General features: G+C 39.2%; 1 protein-coding gene across 4 annotated transcripts in view; it reads left to right on the plus strand.

The window, feature by feature from the left end:
- MYO3A (myosin IIIA) overlaps window positions 1–18,970 on the plus strand; it is a 119,799-nt gene that overhangs the window by 42,810 nt on the left and 58,019 nt on the right. For all 4 annotated transcript variants that reach the window (XM_064635835.1, XM_064635820.1, XM_064635843.1 and 1 more), the window contains exons 6-10: window positions 3,197–3,273; window positions 4,652–4,797; window positions 6,449–6,514; window positions 6,906–7,061; window positions 17,567–17,666. In XM_064635835.1, the coding sequence (XP_064491905.1) occupies window positions 3,197–3,273; window positions 4,652–4,797; window positions 6,449–6,514; window positions 6,906–7,061; window positions 17,567–17,666 (545 nt within the window). The remainder of the gene's footprint in view (window positions 1–3,196; window positions 3,274–4,651; window positions 4,798–6,448; window positions 6,515–6,905; window positions 7,062–17,566; window positions 17,667–18,970) is intronic.

Consider the following 18,970-nt stretch of genomic DNA (forward strand, 5'->3'; position numbering starts at 1 on the left):
AGTTCTTAATCTAAAGAAGGTCACAAAGAGGGTGCTTTGGTAGTGAAGTTTACACTGAGGGCACAAATAAAGAAGGGATAAGGAAGAGCTAGCCTAAGGAGTGTAAGGACCTTACCCTTTTGGGTAAGGTCATTATGTATAAATACAGTGGCTAACATGTTGCAAATGTGTCTCCCTGCCATGTGTGGAATGTGAATTTAGCACAATTTATTAGGGCTTGCCCTTCCCTCACTAGAATCAACCACTTAAATGTGAATACTTCTGTCACAGGACATAATCATAAAGTGATGCTGTACAGCCTCCCAGTTTAGTGTCTGCTCAGACTGGGCACTATGAGACAAATCTTTCCCAATAATAAGGAGCTAATTTCTGCACTGTTTTTCTTTTACTGAGTGCTAAGGTCAGAAGTAGGTGGCTTTATTCACAATGTTATTCCAATGTGCCAGTTTTTGCAATGAAAAGCTTGAATAATACTTATAGTATAAGTGTCCTGCTTTCCAGTTTTTATTAGTAAAATTATGTCTGAAAAAAAAAAGAAAAAATAAAAAGCAGCTATATATCCACAATATTTTCTTTTCGGTGTGCATTGGTACTATTAATGCATTTATAAAGCTCTTAACTTCCGTAGGATTTATAATTTGCTTGTAATAAAACACCATTTTATGACATATTTTAGGTTTTCTTAGGACAATAATTTTTTGCAAAAAAGCAGTAGTAAACAGGAAGGGGAGGAGCAAGATGTTTTTGTTTGAAAATATATAAGTTTAAAAAAGCTGGCAAGCTATATGGTTGACTGGTTACTGAAATGCTGGAAGAAATGTTACTAAGTATGGAATTACGTCATCTTTCCTCTATACACAGAAAAAGCCCAAGGAAATATCATTTGTCATAAGACCTACACTGCATAATCTGAAATGCCACTTTAATGCTAAGAGCAGAAGGATTAAAAAACCCAACCAAACAAAAAGCACACAAAAACCCCAAGAGCCTACAGAAAGTAGTGGTGAGCAATTCAAATCAAATCAGTTTTTTACAGAAATAAAAGAAGGGTGAGGAGGAAAAAATTCTTCAGTTTATTTAATAATTACAGTTCAAAGAGAAAAAAAAACCAGTGCATAGACAGACAAGATTGAATACATGAATGTTCCTTATCTCTACAGAAAGTTATGATTATTTATAAAATCTGACACTGGAATCATAAAAATTCAGTTAGTGCCTTTCTTTGCCCACAGATCTGAATCCCATTTCCTTGTCCAAGACTGCAAAAAAGAGCTTTGCACAGGGAACTCCCACAACACATAGGAAGGGAGAGGGGAGAGTAGCCTCAGCTCCCTCTAAACCTGAGGATCTCCTGTAATGATGTCTACTGGCATCACTGCAATGGTTTCAGACCTGTGGTGATGTGTGCTTACTAAAGGACATGTTTTTCTGAGGGCTCAGAACAGCCACAGACTCTGTGAGCCGGAAGCTGGACTTCAGACAACTCCTTGAGGTGGCAAAAACAAAGCCCCTGCTTAGCTGAGCTGAAGCAGGATTGATGGACTTTGTGCTAAGACTCACATTGTCCTGCTTTCCATGGTGCATAACACTGTGTATTGGACTTTCTGTAGAGAGAGAGAGAAAAAGATCCAACTTCCTCAAGGCTGGTGTAGACTAGAGGGAGGCAGCCACAGAAGCAGTGGTTGCACTTGTCTCAAAGGTACAGGCTGGGTCTTTCTTGCTGCCCTTATTTTCAGATGTTACATTCATTTCTGTGATGGATAAATGCAGATATTTTATGAATCAGAGCTGAACACATAGCTTTAGAGCGAAAAAACAGATTAAACTCTCCATGGTTTCCTGACTACACTGAAAAAACCCAAACCAATCAAATTCTACCTAGACGGAAGTTTCCTTAATATTTCCACTAGACAGTTAATGTGAATTGGTCCTGTTATGAACCATTGCAGGGTTTTCAGGAAGATAAGGTCAAGCATGTTCAAACCAGACAGAGTTGAAACTGGCTGCTGGTGGTGCTCACTGAAGCTTCACGTGTTTCAGAATAATGAAATGGCACTCACGGAGTGAAACGGGGTTGTCCCTTTTAAAGAGAAAGCAGATGTACGTATGAAGACAAAATAAGTGAGCTTCAGTGTCAGGCAGATGGAGGTTGGAGCATGTATATGTAAAGCACAGGACCTTTCTGGCCATCCACGATATCAGCACGTTAGAATATGCCTCTGGTGGACCTCAGTGTTGGCTATTACTCAAATCCGTAATAGTTTAGGACTTGCTAGCTGAGGGGCTGTTTCTCTCCATGTGTGGACCTTACAGTTATTTGTGATTCATAAATCCATAATAGTTCAGGACATGCTTGCTGAGGGGCTGTTTTTCTCCATGTGTTGTACTCTTCCCTTTGCATGCAGTAGAGTGATTTCCAACTGATATACCCTGATTTTGTAAGGAAGGAAATTGGTGGCAGGCTAGTTAGAAGTGTGCTGCAGCACACTTGAATCCCTAGTATTTCAGTGTTTTTTAATTTAAAACTGCAAGGAATCTTTAAACTTCTGAGTTCACTTTCCAGCTCTTGGCCTGAAATAGTTAATCTATTAAACTACAGCTCATGTTGCAAAGCTGATTTGCAGGCTTGTTGCTTTGAGAATGTGCTTTGAGCATGGAGAGACTCCTGCTTTTGTAAGAATTTTTGAGGTTTCACTGTTTTGTTGTTTCTTCTTTATGGCAGAGTAGTTAAGAGATGAGGATAAGTGTCTTTTGTAATGTTAACCTGAAATGTAGATATAGATACAGATATAAAATGAAACAGGAGTTTAGTGTCAGTACTGAGCATTAAAAGCTGTGGAAGGTACCGTACTTTTCCACCCTCACTAAAGTGCTTTACTGCTCTCCTATTACAGGAAAAACTCTAATTAACCAGTCAAAATATATGGAGTCAGATTACTAATCAAACACTCATTTAGGACCAAGTCCTGGTCCTACTGAAGTCACTGGAAACAACCTATGTGGAGAACATCAGCTGAAGAAGTTCTGTGTGCCTCTGAGGAGTGGGCCTCTCTTTCCAGAAAACTGGAAAGATGTATTTGAAATTTGCCTGTGGAGGAAATTGTAGCATGGCAAGACAAGGACATCGCCATTCAGAAGGGCTGTCTTGGATGGAAATAGCCATTGCTCTGATTATAGCTTCCCTTCGTTCTTCTAGGTGTGTCTGCTCAGCTGACCAGCACTCGTCTCCGTCGGAACACCTCCGTGGGCACCCCGTTCTGGATGGCTCCAGAGGTTAGATTCATGTTTCAGAACATTTTGTCACTGGTATCTGAGCTGCTGTATTCTGCATTTCTGCTCTTTCTTTGTCTTTCTTCCTGACCACTGGTCTTTTCACCAAATGAAACAGCAATGCAATTTTTTTTTAAAAAAGTGTTTAAAAATGTTTTTCTTACATGTTTGCAAGTTAAAATGGGATTTACTTTTGAAATTACAAGCTTAGAGCCAGGGAGCAAGACACCGAATTGCTTACTAAAATGTTAAAGAGTATAGAGTACTACTATTGATACTTTGCAGCCTTCTAAGCTCTGAAACTATGGGTGTCTCATTTCCCCATGGATGGAAGGAGCGAGCCCACGGTGGTACTATGATGCATTACAGCTTCTATTTTTTGACTTCTCCACCTGGAAAGTTTTTAATATTGTATATCCATAGCTGACAGCAAGAAATGGAAGAGGTTATTATGAATAAAGTTTACTATGATTCTGTGGAGATTTTTCCAGCCTGAAATTGAAGCATATAAAGATATATTTTAAGCTGAGGCAGTGAAAATATTTCCTTATAAATAAACTTATCTACTTAAACTATTTGTGTCCACACAAGCACATGCAAGTACATCTGTTTATAGCACATGAAACTACTCTGTTTATACACATGTGTTTTTATCAACACACTCTGTTTGTACACATTGGTCTAGCCATGTAACTAATGGCATACATGTTGACTTAGATCTGCATCTAATGGGATGAAAAAATGTAGATTCATCGAGCATTGTGGATGAGCTGAAATGTATATGAAGTGCTATGGTCTAGTAACCATGGCAGTGTTGGATCAAGGGTTGGACTTGATGATCTCAGAGGTCTTTTCCAACCCGGTTGATTGTATGATTCTATGAAATACCTCTACTGTGATCTGATGGTAAACGCTTTGTCCAGACCTACTTGATCTGGAAATTGGCTGATTTGGCTGAATAAGGAACTAATAAGAGATAGGGAATTCAGCTTCTGCTTTCCGGCTTGTTTCACTTCATAGAGAGAGCAGTACAGCTCCATTAATTACTTTGCAGGAATAATCCATTTAACAGAGTTGTAGGGTTGCTTAGTTTCCTTCTACTTCCTCAGCCATGGGATGCAGTTTAACACCTTTACCTGAAAAAGTCAAGAATTTGCAGCCTTTTGTCCAACCAAGGAACATCTGACCAGAGAATCTGGTGTTCATGGACACTTGCTTTCTCTAATTTAAACATTGCTTTTTTTCAGCTTTCTAAATGTGTGCATGTCTGTTTATTTCACTGAATATCTCCATCCTGTAAGAGATTCCCCCAGCTCTGGGAGTGCTCTTACATTCGGACATTTTACCATCCAGTGACTGTCCCAATCTTTTACTCCAACAGGTGATTGCCTGTGAGCAGCAGCTAGATAGCTCCTATGATGCCAGATGTGATGCATGGTCACTGGGTATTACTGCAATAGAGTTGGGAGATGGAGATCCACCCCTTGCTGATTTGCACCCCATGAGGGCACTCTTCAAAATACCAAGGTAACATCTTCATCTGTTTATTTGTTGGCAGGTTAGACTGAACTTTTTTCTTAAGTGCTACTTTTCTTCAAACTTAGACTGTATAAGTTTGTGGACTTTCTTCGAATTATTTATACTTGGAGGAGGTTAGAAATACTTTGTCCAGCTGTATTTTCTGCAGGCTCTGCTTCAGCCGTTTGTGCACATTGAGAAGTTCAGAGCTGACTGTAACTACATTTGAGAAAAAGCCGTGAGGCCTTCTCCTGAGGCCACATGAGCACAGCACTTAGCCAAGTACAGTATATTCTTTTACAAAGAATGACTTATGATAGAAATAGTCTTAATATGCTGCTCTGCTGAACAGGTCCCATACCTGTTTTTAGGAGTTATCTTCTGTCCTTTGAAGCAAAGGTTGTTCCGCCACTCACATACATTTAGGCTTCAGCTTTTCATTAGCTTGTGCTGTTTCTGGCAGTTCCACCACTGCTGTCCTTGGGCAGTGCAAATAACAACTTCTTTTGTGTTTTCTTTGAAGCTGGAGATAAAAGTACCCAAAGTGCCACTTAACAGCACTTCAAAGAACATCAATCTCCAAGTCTGTACGGAATGATCATACTGTAGTTTGTGGATTTCACTCTAACAGCTGGAGCGGTACCACAACATCTGCTGAGACCACATAGTATTCATAAGTGCTTTGAGTCCTTTTCAGCCAAGACACCCAAATTAGTTTAAATTAACTTTAGGTTTAAGAAATCTTGGCTGACTTGGCACTGAAGAAGAGTATGAATGCTCTTCTAACCCTTGCTTCCTATGGGAAAAGCAAACCACTGTGGTCAGTCATTGCAGCTAGGTCTTCAAAAATACTTCTGGAGCAAATACAAGATCAATGTCCTTTCATTACATTAGGTAAAACCTGAAAGTGGTAGACTGAACGTTAAGCAGCACTTAAAGAAAAGCGGTTATGACAATTGATTGAAAAGAGACAGCAAGTAACCTCAATGGATTGAAAAGAGACAGCAAGTCACTTCGTCTATTGGTCGTTCATTTGTCTTCATGACCATACTCTTAAAATGCCACCTCTGAATGGAAGAAGACTGTCAAGACCATTTCAACCAAATTACACCTAGAATAAACAGCTCCAACAATAGAAAAGAAAGAAGTCATATCTATTTACAATAGGTCTGTGTTTAGACCTTCATTTCTGATTATCTTCTGATGAATGAGAAATAATTAATAACAAGTCAGTTCCTTCAGACACTTCATTCAGCAAGTTGATTAACTCAATCTTTCTGAGGAAACTTAAAATAGAATTTCTTTTTAAAAATTCTCTTAAGAAAGTATATTGTTTCAGGCTTGAAAAAAGAAACTTGCCATTATAAGTGAATAGTGATTAATGGGTTGTTAGTTTAATTTCCGTTTATTGATTTGATTGAAAAAATTATAGTGGTTCTCAGCTACACTTGGTAGATCATCTCAGTGCTATTTCTCCTTATTAGTTACATAAAGTAGGAGAACCAGTGAGGCATTGCATCATCTACCCATGCTCCTTTTACCAGTGGAAATCAATATCTTTTTTCGGTGGCCTTCTAAAACTCATTACTCAGCCTACCTTCACACATTGTTTTTGTGAAGTGAGTAGTTTATTAACTTATCATCATACTGATCTTTGCAGGAATCCTCCTCCAACACTACAACAGCCTGAACTGTGGTCACCTGAATTCAATGACTTCATTAACAAGTGAGTAACAACTGAGACCACTCTGATTTAATATGAAACATGTGTAAATGTCATGTGTAAAATATCTCTGTATTCTTTGTGGAAATCTGTTGCAACAAATACTCTTCCTTAAAAGCCTAATTTGTAAATCCAGTTTGACTTCCAAGTGAGGCTCTAGATTTAAAACATGAAATAACATTTTAACACACTTGACGTTTCTTAATTTAAAGAATATTTAGTTTTAAAATGCAATAACTTACCTTCTTGGACTCATCAATTTTGTGAAATCGTATGAATTTTCAGTGCAGAGCTGTTTTGATTAAGATGGATGTATTTATTATGGAGGCACAAAAGAATTTCAAAACTTAACTTTGAACCCTCCGTGATCATATGTATTTTTCTGCCAGCACAGGTGCTTGACTAAAGATTATGAGAAGCGTCCAACAGTATCTACTCTTTTGCAGCATGATTTTATTAAGCAAATTGAAGGAAAAGAAAACGTGCTACAAAGGCAACTCATGGAATTTATTGATGTTCATCAACAAATGGGAGTCACTGAAAAGGCAAGGTAAAAGTAGCTAAAAAGTGTTGATACTTTCACTGTTTCAGAATGGCTAGTGCTCAGAGAAATATTCAACTTTTATGGCTTTAGCTGGCCAAAAGATAGAAAGCTTAATATTTGGGGTCCCAGTACAGCCAATGGGAAGACAGCAGCATCATGATTTACATGTGGGATGAAACAATCTTTAGAAGTACCTCCCCTTTCACCTGTGACTCAAAATGCAGCCTTAGCATCCCAGCTTTTAGAAAGCTAAGGTTAGGTGAAATTAATGTTTGGCATTTTCTTACATTTGCATGGTCAGCTAATGTTTGGTTCAAGCAAGTATGCTAAAAAATAGCTAGTCAGGTTCCTACAGTAATTGGATTTTCCTGACTGAAAGAAATTATAGTGGTAGCAGACCTTGTTTTGCAAACTTCAAATCTTATGTCGTATTGAATAGATACTTTCTTTCTTCCACTAGTATTTGGTAAATATCAGTTCTGAATGAATCACTTAGCACCTGATGGCTTTTATTTAAAATACTTGAAAATGACTTGGCTCAATTTTACAATTGAAAAAACGCCACCCAGTGCATTGATGTATCAGATGTGAAATGTAGTAGATTAGTATTGATGTACTCCTGGTGTGACTGCTCCTGTGCTTCAAGGTAAAGCATGATGATTTTTCTTTTTTTTAAATAGAACATGAGTTTTAGAAGACATTTTGTCATTATCATCTGTATGGAAAAAGCTTATTAAAATCTACCACACTTCTTTTCACACATTTATAGTAATAACATATACAGCAGTCTTCAGTTCTAATTCTGGAGAATTTTCTTTTCTCTATGCTTTGAGGATATTAATAAAAATCTATTTCTAAATAATTTATTATATTCAAGTTTTCTTCAACTTTAAATGAATGTGGGACGAGTAGTACTTTCTCTTTTCTGGCATTGTGGTAAAAAAATATGCAGTTGGCTTAAATTTGAGCCTCAGACTGGGTTTGTATGCTCTCTGTATTGCAGACTTGACATTTGCTTAATCCAGAAAGATTCTCGAATTGAAATAAACTTATCAGATGTCAGTGCTGAGCACTAAACCAGCAACATAATCCAAACTTTAAAAAGTAGTTTTTTATAAAACACAGGAAAATGATATGTGGTAAAATAAGTCCAAACCACTAAATTATATGAATTAAAATCCTGATAACACTTGTGATATTGGTTATTTTAAAGCCTAAATAATTTTTAAAAGTCAAGCTTCTAAGTCAATTAGATACTCTGACCTTTTTTACCCATTTTATAGAACTCATGTTTGTTTTATATCATTTTTTTAATCCTTTTTTTTCATGTAAATGCTGCATAAAGCAAACTACACAAACTTTTTTTCCTGTACAGTACAAACATAAAATGGCCCAATTTGCATGTGCATAAAGAAGTCAAGTGGCACAAGAACAGGATGATCTACTGGTACTTTCTCTGTTCTGTTTAGACTGTGTTTTATAAACTTATGGCTCTTCATGCAAACTAGAGTTTAAGGGAATGTATTATCTATACTTTTACAGTTGTTCAAGTGTAACTGCTACATAAATTTTCCCAAAGGAAAACAGAATTTTCACTTTCAAAATAATAATAATTTCTTATCTGAAACCATGCCAAAAATTACTTATTTAGCTAAGTGTGTAATTCAGTTGACATGGTTAAACTGATAGCTTAGTCCATATTTCAGTTTAGCAGTTTAAAATACTAAAAAATAGTATTTCCAACCTAAATGATTCTGTGATTCTGTAATTTTGTGAAATATGCTGTAAGACTGACTACAGAATAGCATTTGAGGGGGTTTCTGCTGTGAAAGATAAAAGATTATACAAAGATCTTTGAATTCAGTAGCCATACTTTTTAAAAAGACTTTAAATACTAATCATATGTGTCTTCTGACCTTCAATCTGCGCAGAGCAAAAAAGGTGTTAAAAGCAGCATCTGCACAGAAGTACCATGTAAATCTGATTTAGATTTAGACATGGGCTATGTAGTGACAAGTCACCTGGAAGAGCTGCATCTTAAAATCTCCTTGCTTTCTTTTCTTGCTTATGGTGTTCTGGGACTGTTTTTACACTGGCGTGTGAGGGCCCTACTGTGGAATTTCTGAACTTTCACCAGTTGCTGGCAATGTTCCTTGTAAACCTTCCTCCTGATCTCCAGGTCACGCTCTCTAAGTCCCTAATTTGAAGGCATAACTCTCCTCTTTCTTGGCACTGGGAGGCAGGTAGTTTAAGGGATTAAAGATCTCTCTCCTCCACCAAGGGAAGAAATCCTGCTACCTATGTTGTGGTGTATAAATGGGCATGGCATATAAAGTCAGTAAATTTGGTAATGTTGAATTAAAGCTGAAAGTAAAGAATCCAGTTATTTTCTCAGTATGTGTTTACTCTCCTCGTCAAATTTGACTTTATTAATAAAAGTTTTGTATTTCAAAAGAAAAAATACTTGGAAATTAATAGCTGAGGTCCAGCCACTGGCTCTTCCTGTGTGCACTAGTCCTGTTTTCACTCAAAATCAAGTCACCTTCTTTGCACATTGTGCTGAGGTGTGATTTGGTTCTGACTGCCTTCTGCAGTGGTAGTCTGTTGATGTGCTTGTGATCTTATCTTGTTGTTTACGGAATGTTGTTGATACAGTTCAAAAAGAAGAGCTCATATTACATTATGTCACATTGTCAGGGTTTTTTTTTTGCAGAAGGCCAAATCCTCTGGTCCAATCTTTGTGCTCAGAAAGTCACCTTACAGTCACTCCCATTAGCACCATTGTTCCTGAGGTATTTTCTAACACTGAGGAGTCACTGATTCGTTGGGGTCCAGTCAACTGCACCCTCAGAACCTTCCCAGTATTGTTATTCTAGTGAAGAGGAACCTAGATTTAGGTTCTGCATTGTACTCCATGCTTTCAAGAGATGGGAATAAGAGGAAAAGAGCCCACCAACCTCCTGAGTAACTGAAGAAATCTCGATTTACGCTGATAAAACTTTAAATGGTAATATGCCATAGTCCTGCTCCAGGGAAGATGATGGAAGATAGTACTGGTTTTTCAGTAGCCTTTGAGCAGTGCGATAGCACTAGCATATCTTCATAGAATCATAGAATCAGCTGGGTTGAAAGGGACCTCCGAGATCATCAAGTCCAACCCTTGGTCCACTACCACCGTGGTTGCTAGACTATGGCACTAAGTGCCACATCCAGTCCCATCTTAAAAACCTCCAGGGACGAAGAATGTCCCACTTCCCTGGGCAGCCCATTCCAATGCCTGATTACCCTCTCTGTAAAGAATTTATTCCTAATATCTAACCTAAACCTCCCCTGGCAGAGCTTAAGACCATGCCCTCTTGTCCTACTGCTGGCTGCCTGAGAGAAGAGACCAACTCCCCACCTGGCTACAACCTCCTTTCAGGGCATTGTAGAGAGTGATGAAGTCTCCCCTGAGCCTCTTCTTCTCCAGGCTGAACAACCCCAGCTCCCTCAGCCTTTCTTCATAGGACTTGTGTTCAGGTCCCTTCACCAGCCTTGTTGCTCTTCTCTGAACCTGCTCCAACACCTCAATATCCTTCCTGAACTGAGGGGCCCAGAACTGGACCCAGCACTTGAAGTGTGGCCTCATCAGCACTGAGTGCAGGGGAAGAATCACTTCCCTGGTCCTACTGGCCACACTGTTCCTGATACAGGCCAGGATGCCATTGGCCTTCTTGGCCACCTGGGCACACTGCTGGCTCATGTTCAGCTTCCTGTCAATCCAAACTCCCAGGTCCCTTTCTGTCTGGCTGCTCTCCAGCCACTCTGTCCCAGCCTGTAGCGCTGGAGGGGGTTGTTGTGGCCAAAGTGCAGGATCCAGCGCTTGGCCTTGTTGAACCTCATCCTTTTGGAATCAGCCCAGCTCTCCAGCCTGTCCAGGTCCCTCTGCAGAGCCCTCCTGCCTTCCAGCTGATCAACGCTCCCCCCCAACTTAGTGTCATCTGCAAATTTGCTGATGGTAGACTCAAACCCCTCATCTAAATCATCGATAAAGATATTAAACAGAACTGTAAAGATATTAAACAGAACTGCTTGTGCTACTTGAAGCTCAAAAAAGCATGAATGCTAGCAATGAGTTTCATTAGAAATTCCACTTTTTTACTTTGAGCAAATGCAGTACATTTTGCTCTAAAATCGTCACTTAGTGCTAAAAATACCTGTTTGCAACTTAACCTTTCCTAGCTCAGAACACAGGCTAAAATTACAATGAGAATAGCATGAGAAAATACCCCTTGATACATTAACGCTTTCCCATATCATCTTCACTGAAAAGTCTCCAAAATCTGCTGCTTGGAATGATGAAGTAAGCTGTATGAGATAAATTCATGTTAGAGAAGAGGTGAAGCAGGCAAAGTTGCAGAGTAAGTGAAATTAATTTGGGGGGGGGGGATGGTTTGTGAGGAGAGTCACTTACAGGACAGGGTCCTTGAACTTGACAAGGGTCTTCACGGTATAGCTGTTAAAATGTATAATTACTGATGAAAATAATTATTAAAAATGAGCACTGCAGCATATGCCCCAAAACCATTCTAAAAATACACTTCTTGCTAGGCCAAAAGAGGGGGGAAAACCCTGCATTGTAAAGACTTTTACTTTGCAACAAAAATAGCTGTCTTTGAAATGACCTTCAGAACTGTCACATCTGCACCTGACAGTCAGGCTTGTAAGACTTTTATCTTGAGTTGTTTGGCTGTCTTATTCTTGACTGCTTTTACAATAATCTCTTCAGAAATATGCAATGATTAGTACAGAGTGTATTTCCTGGGATTTGTGACTCATTCCAGAATGAGCTGTATATGCAAGGGATATTCACTGCACCTAGATTTCAGGGAATGACTCTTGTCCCCAAATTAAGAACATCGTTTTTATATCCTCTCTTAATAATTATGGGAAAAAGACCCATTCTACTGCAAAGTGATGCAAAGTTTTGCGTGAGCTGAATTATTTTTTCAAGAGTTTGTCCTTCTGTATTGGCCACGTAGGGATAGCACTCAGATCAGTAACAGGATGCTAAACAATTGCTCTGCTTAACTACTTGGAAAGGTCAGGGAAGTAATTTCATAGAAACTCATGTACAACATGCACAAATGTTGATGTCAATTTATTGACCCCTATTAAAAGCAGGGAGTACCATATAGTTTCCTTTCATGACTTTCCCTGATTGCACAGACTTGTGTCACTTATTTTCTGGGTGTTCACTCTCTCCCAGTCTCTCTGACTCATCCTGCCAGTGGAAAGCAGCTGACAGCAATCCTTGAAGCTCAGCTTTGCAGGGCAGGCTTTAGCAGAGGGTAGGTCACCATGCTGGCTTGACAAAGATAGTATAAGGAACAGAATAAGATAGCACAGAATAAGATAGTCTAGTGCTGTCTTGGTCAAGGTCTGCAGATGACATCTGGATTGGAGTAGTGGCTTAAATGAGAGATGTTGGAGTTCCAGTCTAATCTTTGAGTCCTTCAAACCGCTTCTTCCTGTCCTGGAACTCAGTGTGGGCTTTGTTGTACCGAGGAGAAGTATGTACTCCTGCACTGAGGACACTCCTGTCTAGGATGGCTATGCTGCAAACTTCTCTCAGGCTGTAGAAGCAATAGAGAGTTTCTGGCAACAAAGGCCTTAGAACAAGCAGATCTCTAGTCCATGTGCTTCTAGCTAATACACATCTCTGTGTCAGAATAATATTCTTCTGTACAGTACAGTGGACAGCAGCACTACCTGGATGAAGAATAGTTTATCTTCTGAAGAAAACAGGAGGAAGAATTTCCTCCTGCATTCAGAACTCCCTGGGAGTAATGCTCTGGAAGTGGTACTTCACTGTTGTGTCAGTCCACTTGCTCAGCAACTCATTTCTCCTGAAGGTGAGATACCTCAGCAGGCACTGCTTACTTTTGGAGCTTCTCCTTTATCTTCTCGGTACGGTTCTGACCATAATGCGTGGGCCTGACTCATGAGAGTAATAAGGAACTAATCTCAAAGAGTCCTTTTAGAGATCTCCTATTTGCTCAGTTAAGAACACATTTTTTTCCCCTGATATTTGTCGGGGATACATCACCTTGAGGCTATTGTGAAGGACCACTCACCTCCTTTTTTTCTGCAGGTCATGGTAAAGCAGCACAAACTTTGTCAAACAGATTGTGCAGAGCAGGACATATCCCAAGTGACTGGACACAGGGCACCTCTGAGTCAAAAGCCCCATAGCTCTTCAGGGCAGCACTGTGCTCTCAGCAACACTGCATAAGCTGCAGCACAGCTCCCTGAGACTGCATCCAGTGCCATGAATCATTTAAATACGGAGGTTGGCTGCAAAGCATTGTGCAGATGCAGCTGGAGTCTTTTCAATGGAGTCTTACACTTTCTTAATTCAGGTACAGATTTTTCATAGATATCAGACAGTAGTTTTATTTAAGCATACTTCATGAGATTTATCTGTTGAAGACAAAATTTTGATTTTAAGTGTGAATTAATATTGCTCTCTATAGCCTCCAGAGAAACAGAATCACCAGCTATGACAGATCTTTTACAGGTTTCTCTGTGGTGCTTCTTCGTCACTTTTACTGCTCTTTGTAACTGCTGGGAGGTATACAGCTGTTCCCACCTTCACCTTACAAAAACTTCATTATTTTTAGTTTCTTCTTTACACCCAGCCCTTTTCCTGTCACCTTTTAGTCTATAGATGATTCTCCAACCGGTTTAGGCAGAGAGTTCAACAGGGCGTTATGAGTCACACTTTCCTCTTCATGGTATTTTTGGAACTATCAGAAATCTTTTAAATACGTTCTGACAAATTGAAGAAGAAAAAGCTGCAGTTGCTTCATTTTGATTTAACTGATTCTTGAAAGATAAGCAGGGGGGATGTTGGTGTGAAGGAGAATGCACAGAAACAATGCTGCCTTGACTCATTTTCTTGTCCATACTGTGTTGATGTTTCTGGCCTTTAGCTGCCTGAATTGCTTGTCGAGCATGGCTCTAAGATCTAATGCCTCCAACAAATTTCTGAGCAGAACAGAGAAACATGGTTATTTCAGTTCACAATGTCTATGTGAATGATCTTAATGAAATTTCAGCACTGATGTCAACAGCACTGATGTGGGGTTTTTCAGTGGTTGGAGTTTTAGCAAGTGAAGCAGTATAACTGCCCTTGAGGGTTCTGTGCCCTTCGACAGCAAAGTGGAAAAATATTGTGTTCTGCAAATCTGCCACTCTTCTGTACTCTGGAAAACAGAGAATATAATCTGGTCCAACAAGCACTAGTGTTCTCATAATGTCAGCTGAAGAGGATTACAGGAGAATTGATTTTATGTAATTAAACTTCCCTGGCATAAATAGAGATTGTTTCATTAAAAGGAAAAAAAAATAGAAAAAGAGAAGTGTCCATGACTGGAGCATTCTCCTCCCTTCCTGCAAGGCAGTTACTAGCTTCCTACATTAAATTAAAAAATGGTAATTGAAACTAATGTTGGGAATTTAACATTTAAAAAATGTGTTCAATGTGTAACAATTCCACCAGAAATGGAAAGCAAAGCTTGACAGATGCCTTGTTTTGGGTCTTCCTGTGGCAATGGAAAAAATAGAACAGCGCAGCTTGGCACAGTCCTGCAGTCCTGCATCTTTCCCTCATGTACATATTATAGGTCTTTCTCAAAGATATACTGATATTAGGTGCATCCTCTGGACACAAAATGACCTTCATAGAGGAATAAAGGAGAAATTGTTTCAACTGTCCAAATTGAAATTTTCAAATGAAACTCTTAAAAAGAGGTTTAAATAGGAGTGTTGTTTATAGAGGGGATAGGTTTCTATTGAGGGGATAGGATATTATCTGCACCTCTGACTTTGAATGCAGTAATGGCTTTTAGCTTGGAAAATGCAAATCAAAAAGCAGCAGATCATGCAAGGCTGAAGAGTTAATTTAAGTCTTAATATTACCACATCCTCTTTAATACAACCTGGGGTACATAGTACCAAAAATTGTCTCAGAGTGTTATTGCAAGGACAGTACTATCAGAACAGCTTTTGTGGTACAAATGGGTTCCAAAGGAAAGGAAGAAGAGGTCAAACCTAGGAGAGCTGCAGTTGCTTTACACCAGACCCATCCCTTTTGATGCTGCCTGCTTCTGTTCCTGTGTGTGTTTTCTGCTTCAGCATATTTAAATACATACCAAATTATAGCCCAGTTATGGATTTATTGCAGCAAAAGCTGCCTTTCTTCTCACATAAAGACATACACTCCTTCTGCATGTCTTTTTATCTATTTACACTGCTAATGTTGGCATAGGCCTGCGTGTTGCATATTCTGTGCAGCATGGTGATACATGGCATGGCTCTGGTACTGTGCTGTGTAGCATTCCCATTGCTTTTCACCTCCATAGTTCAGCCTCACCATCATCTTTAAAGTGGTATTTATGACAGTCTTTTTTGGCGGTAGTAAATACTGAAATGAAACCTTTGGAAGCAGGTTGCTTTCCCATGCAGCTCCAGGGTTCTAACAGTTTGGAAGTAGTTTTCAAAGCTGGGTGTAAAACTGGCAAGACTTGGTCCCTCTCCTCCATCAGGGTAATGTAGATCCTCTTGACCCATATGGTTCATTATGTGTCCTGCTCACTTAGCCTCCGCACTGGGTATCGTGCTGCAATATTGGCACAGAGACTGTGAAACTCTGTTAGCACTTACAGCAAAGACTTGCATGTTTGTGTCTTGATATTAAGGTTGCAGAATTAGTCATCTATGGGAGTGAAAATCCTGCCTTTGCTCTGTGGACAATTGAAAGATTCTAGTGGCAGCTGGCACCTATGTAAAGGAGCAAGAAACTGCCATTACTGGCACCAGGGTGAGGGCAAGCCAATCTGTCATCCTCAGGGAATGACTGTTAGAGACGAGAAACTGAAAGAAGTGCTAAATGAAGCGCACTCCTGTCAGCATTTCCATTATCTGGATCTTGATTGCACTCACAGTTTGGGAGGGCATCATTTGCCCAGTTCTTCCAGTCCCTCTTCAGTCCTGGCAGTCAGTTACTGATGCCAAGTCAGTGCCTGCTTGACTTTCTGCACCTGCAATCCCTCATCAGTGCACAGCCAGCACAACCTGAAGTAGCACTCATGAAGTAGGTGATATTCACAGAATGGGTACAGCCCATTTAACTCTGCAGTAAATCTTAATTTGGGTGTTCAGAAGTCTCTTAGCTTTCACCATCAGTGTGATGTTCACTCATTCTAGCTTTCCATCTTGGTGCAACTACCCTCTTTCTCCTGTCCTCTGTTCACTGTATATTAAAGTTCTTGCCCGGGCAGAAAACACCTGTCTGCTTTTACTCATGCCATACATTCAAATATCAAAATTAAATAAAAAGTTTCCCTGGTCTTGTCTGGAATTAAGGTAAAGAGTGAATGCTTCACATAACACAGGTTCCTGGCTGTTTGAGTTTACCAACGTATGTGTTCCTTGTGTTTGAGAGGTGCTTTCCTACCTAGAGCATCAAACGGAGTGAGGTCATATCAGGAGATCAGATTTACTTGATAGTTTTTCTGTGCTTGTGCATTACTGCACATCTGAGTTTGATTTAGTTTGTGAACTCTGCTGTTACTTATGCAGTTTCCCTTTCCCTGATTTTTCCTCATCTCATAAAGCAAGTATAACTAATGGGAATTGTAAACCTTCCATTTTCTGCTGCCTTTGCTCTGTTTAGCAATGCCTTTACTCTTGGATAAAAAATGATCCTAGTCTCTGGGAATTTTCTTGCTAATTAAAATAAGACTGCATAAAATTTTCTTTGGTTTGATTAAAAGACAAAAGAAATCTAACTTCAAGACAAACTTAATTGAAGTTTAACACAGATAAGAAAAATATTTGAAGTTTTGTTTCCTTCTCTTGTATGTATCCTTCCTGTAGAGCTCAAGAAAATTATTCTTGGTCAGGATGTATTTCACTTATCCCAGTGTTTCTGTAGCACTTTGCTCTACAGTGTGGTCATCTCAGCCAGGCTTTAGAGCATTGTCATTACTAAGCTAGGAAAGTTCCTATCCTGAGTGCTTTGTTTGCATCATCCTTGCCATACTATTTCATCACACACCCCTGGCTTTGTCCTATCCATAATTGTTATCTGGATCATTTTTCTTTCTGCAGGTTGGTGCCAAAGTTTGGCTGTTATATGCTTTATAAATATGTTCCTTTTTTTTACCTGTATTGCATTGCTCTGGTGTTGCAGTTGACATGGGGATGTAATCAAGCAGGGATCTGTACAGTGACAAAGTTCTTCGTGGCAGCAGTTGTGGGATCAAACAATAGGTTTTGAATTGTCAAGTACAAGTGTGCTGCACTAAGAAGTAAACTCCTGTCCTGTTATTCAGACATTTATGTGGTTAAATTCAGAACAGTGGAAAGCTGGAATGTTTCAGCTGAATTGCCTTCAAGACAGTTACAGATGCAAGATCTGCTCTGTGTTTCCTTACATCAGGAAATTGTATGTCTTTCTTTTCTAGATTTGAACGTATTCATACAAAGAAAGGGAACTACAGTAAGTCACTAGTTTCAAACCAAGAAGAAGTAGATGATTTAGCAACCTTGGAGGTACTGGATGAGGTAAGAACCTCCTTTTTCATGTTTTCCTGAAGAGGACTAATCACATATTAAAACACAATGGTGTGCTGTTGATTTTCAAATTCAACTGTATTGTTACACTTCGACTGTGTAAATGTACAATGACATTTTACCTTTTTATACCAAATATTTTAGATAAGATTTACTATGTCAGAATGGTTCCAACTCAAAGCTAAAACAATCTGTGCATTTACAGTCATAGACTGAACAGTATTGTAACACCATTGGCTTAACAGAATTTATATCACTGGATTTTCTTAGAGCTAAATATGCAGTTTGCAATGGTGTGTTAACCTGAAATTGGTCGAGGTCCAAAAACCAGCACCTTCTTCCCTGTTACTTAAACATCTTGAGTTGTCTTAAACTAGCTTACCATTCTGCTCCCAGGCTGGGTTCTCCCTGTCTTATTTTGGTGTGGAGATGCATTGGGATCAATTTATGTCAGCTGAGCCTGTGACCTGTCAATGCCTGCTGATGAAATTTTGATAAAATTACTGATACAAATCTCACTGGTTTGTCGAAGTTCAAAAATGAATCTACTAGAAGCAGGGGAACATGCATAAGGGAAGGGGGAAGTCTGCTGTGTTTATGCTTTCAGTGTCAAAACCAGAGAGAAGAATCAGACCACAGCACATTATCTGCAGGTCTTGGAGGCCATCAGTGGTTGTAAACAAACTGTCATTATTCCTCTACCAGGCGTGCACAGAGTATAATTCACATTCTCTTATCTGTAAAACTTCTCTGATATATTGTATCTTTGTTAGTTCAGAATATTAAGTGTGGCTCTTGAGCTGGTAAACTTGAGCTGGCCCACAGAACGTCTTCTGTCTTCAAGAGCTTTGTTACAGTAGCTTGATGTTACATTAATACTAATTGAGCTAACCCAACCTTCATTCACTGCACAAAGTTCAGGTTTAAGCATTTTTTTAGTATTGGGAATAGCAATATGCTTTTTGTCTTTTACCATGAAACATATAAACAATCCATGCTAAAGGGATTTTTCACACAAAAAATAGACAAGCCAGAATATATTCCATCTCCTCAGAGGTGGAGTATTCTCATGGAAGTCCCCAGGAAGCCTCTGTCTAAAGGCAACATTTGACTATGTGATATGTTACTAAATCAAATCCAATTTAAAATATTGTTCACGTGTGAATAACAGCTTCTCAGAACCGTATTCTTCTTTCCACTCAAACTTTTCTTCCAGTTTAGATAGCCCCATCATCAGAGCAAGACAAGAGATCTTCTATCAGTGCAAAAAATAATTTCAGAAAGGGCAGAAGTTT

This window comes from Pseudopipra pipra, chromosome 1, assembly GCF_036250125.1.
Source record: "Pseudopipra pipra isolate bDixPip1 chromosome 1, bDixPip1.hap1, whole genome shotgun sequence".
In the NCBI taxonomy this organism is placed as follows: domain Eukaryota; kingdom Metazoa; phylum Chordata; class Aves; order Passeriformes; family Pipridae; genus Pseudopipra; species Pseudopipra pipra.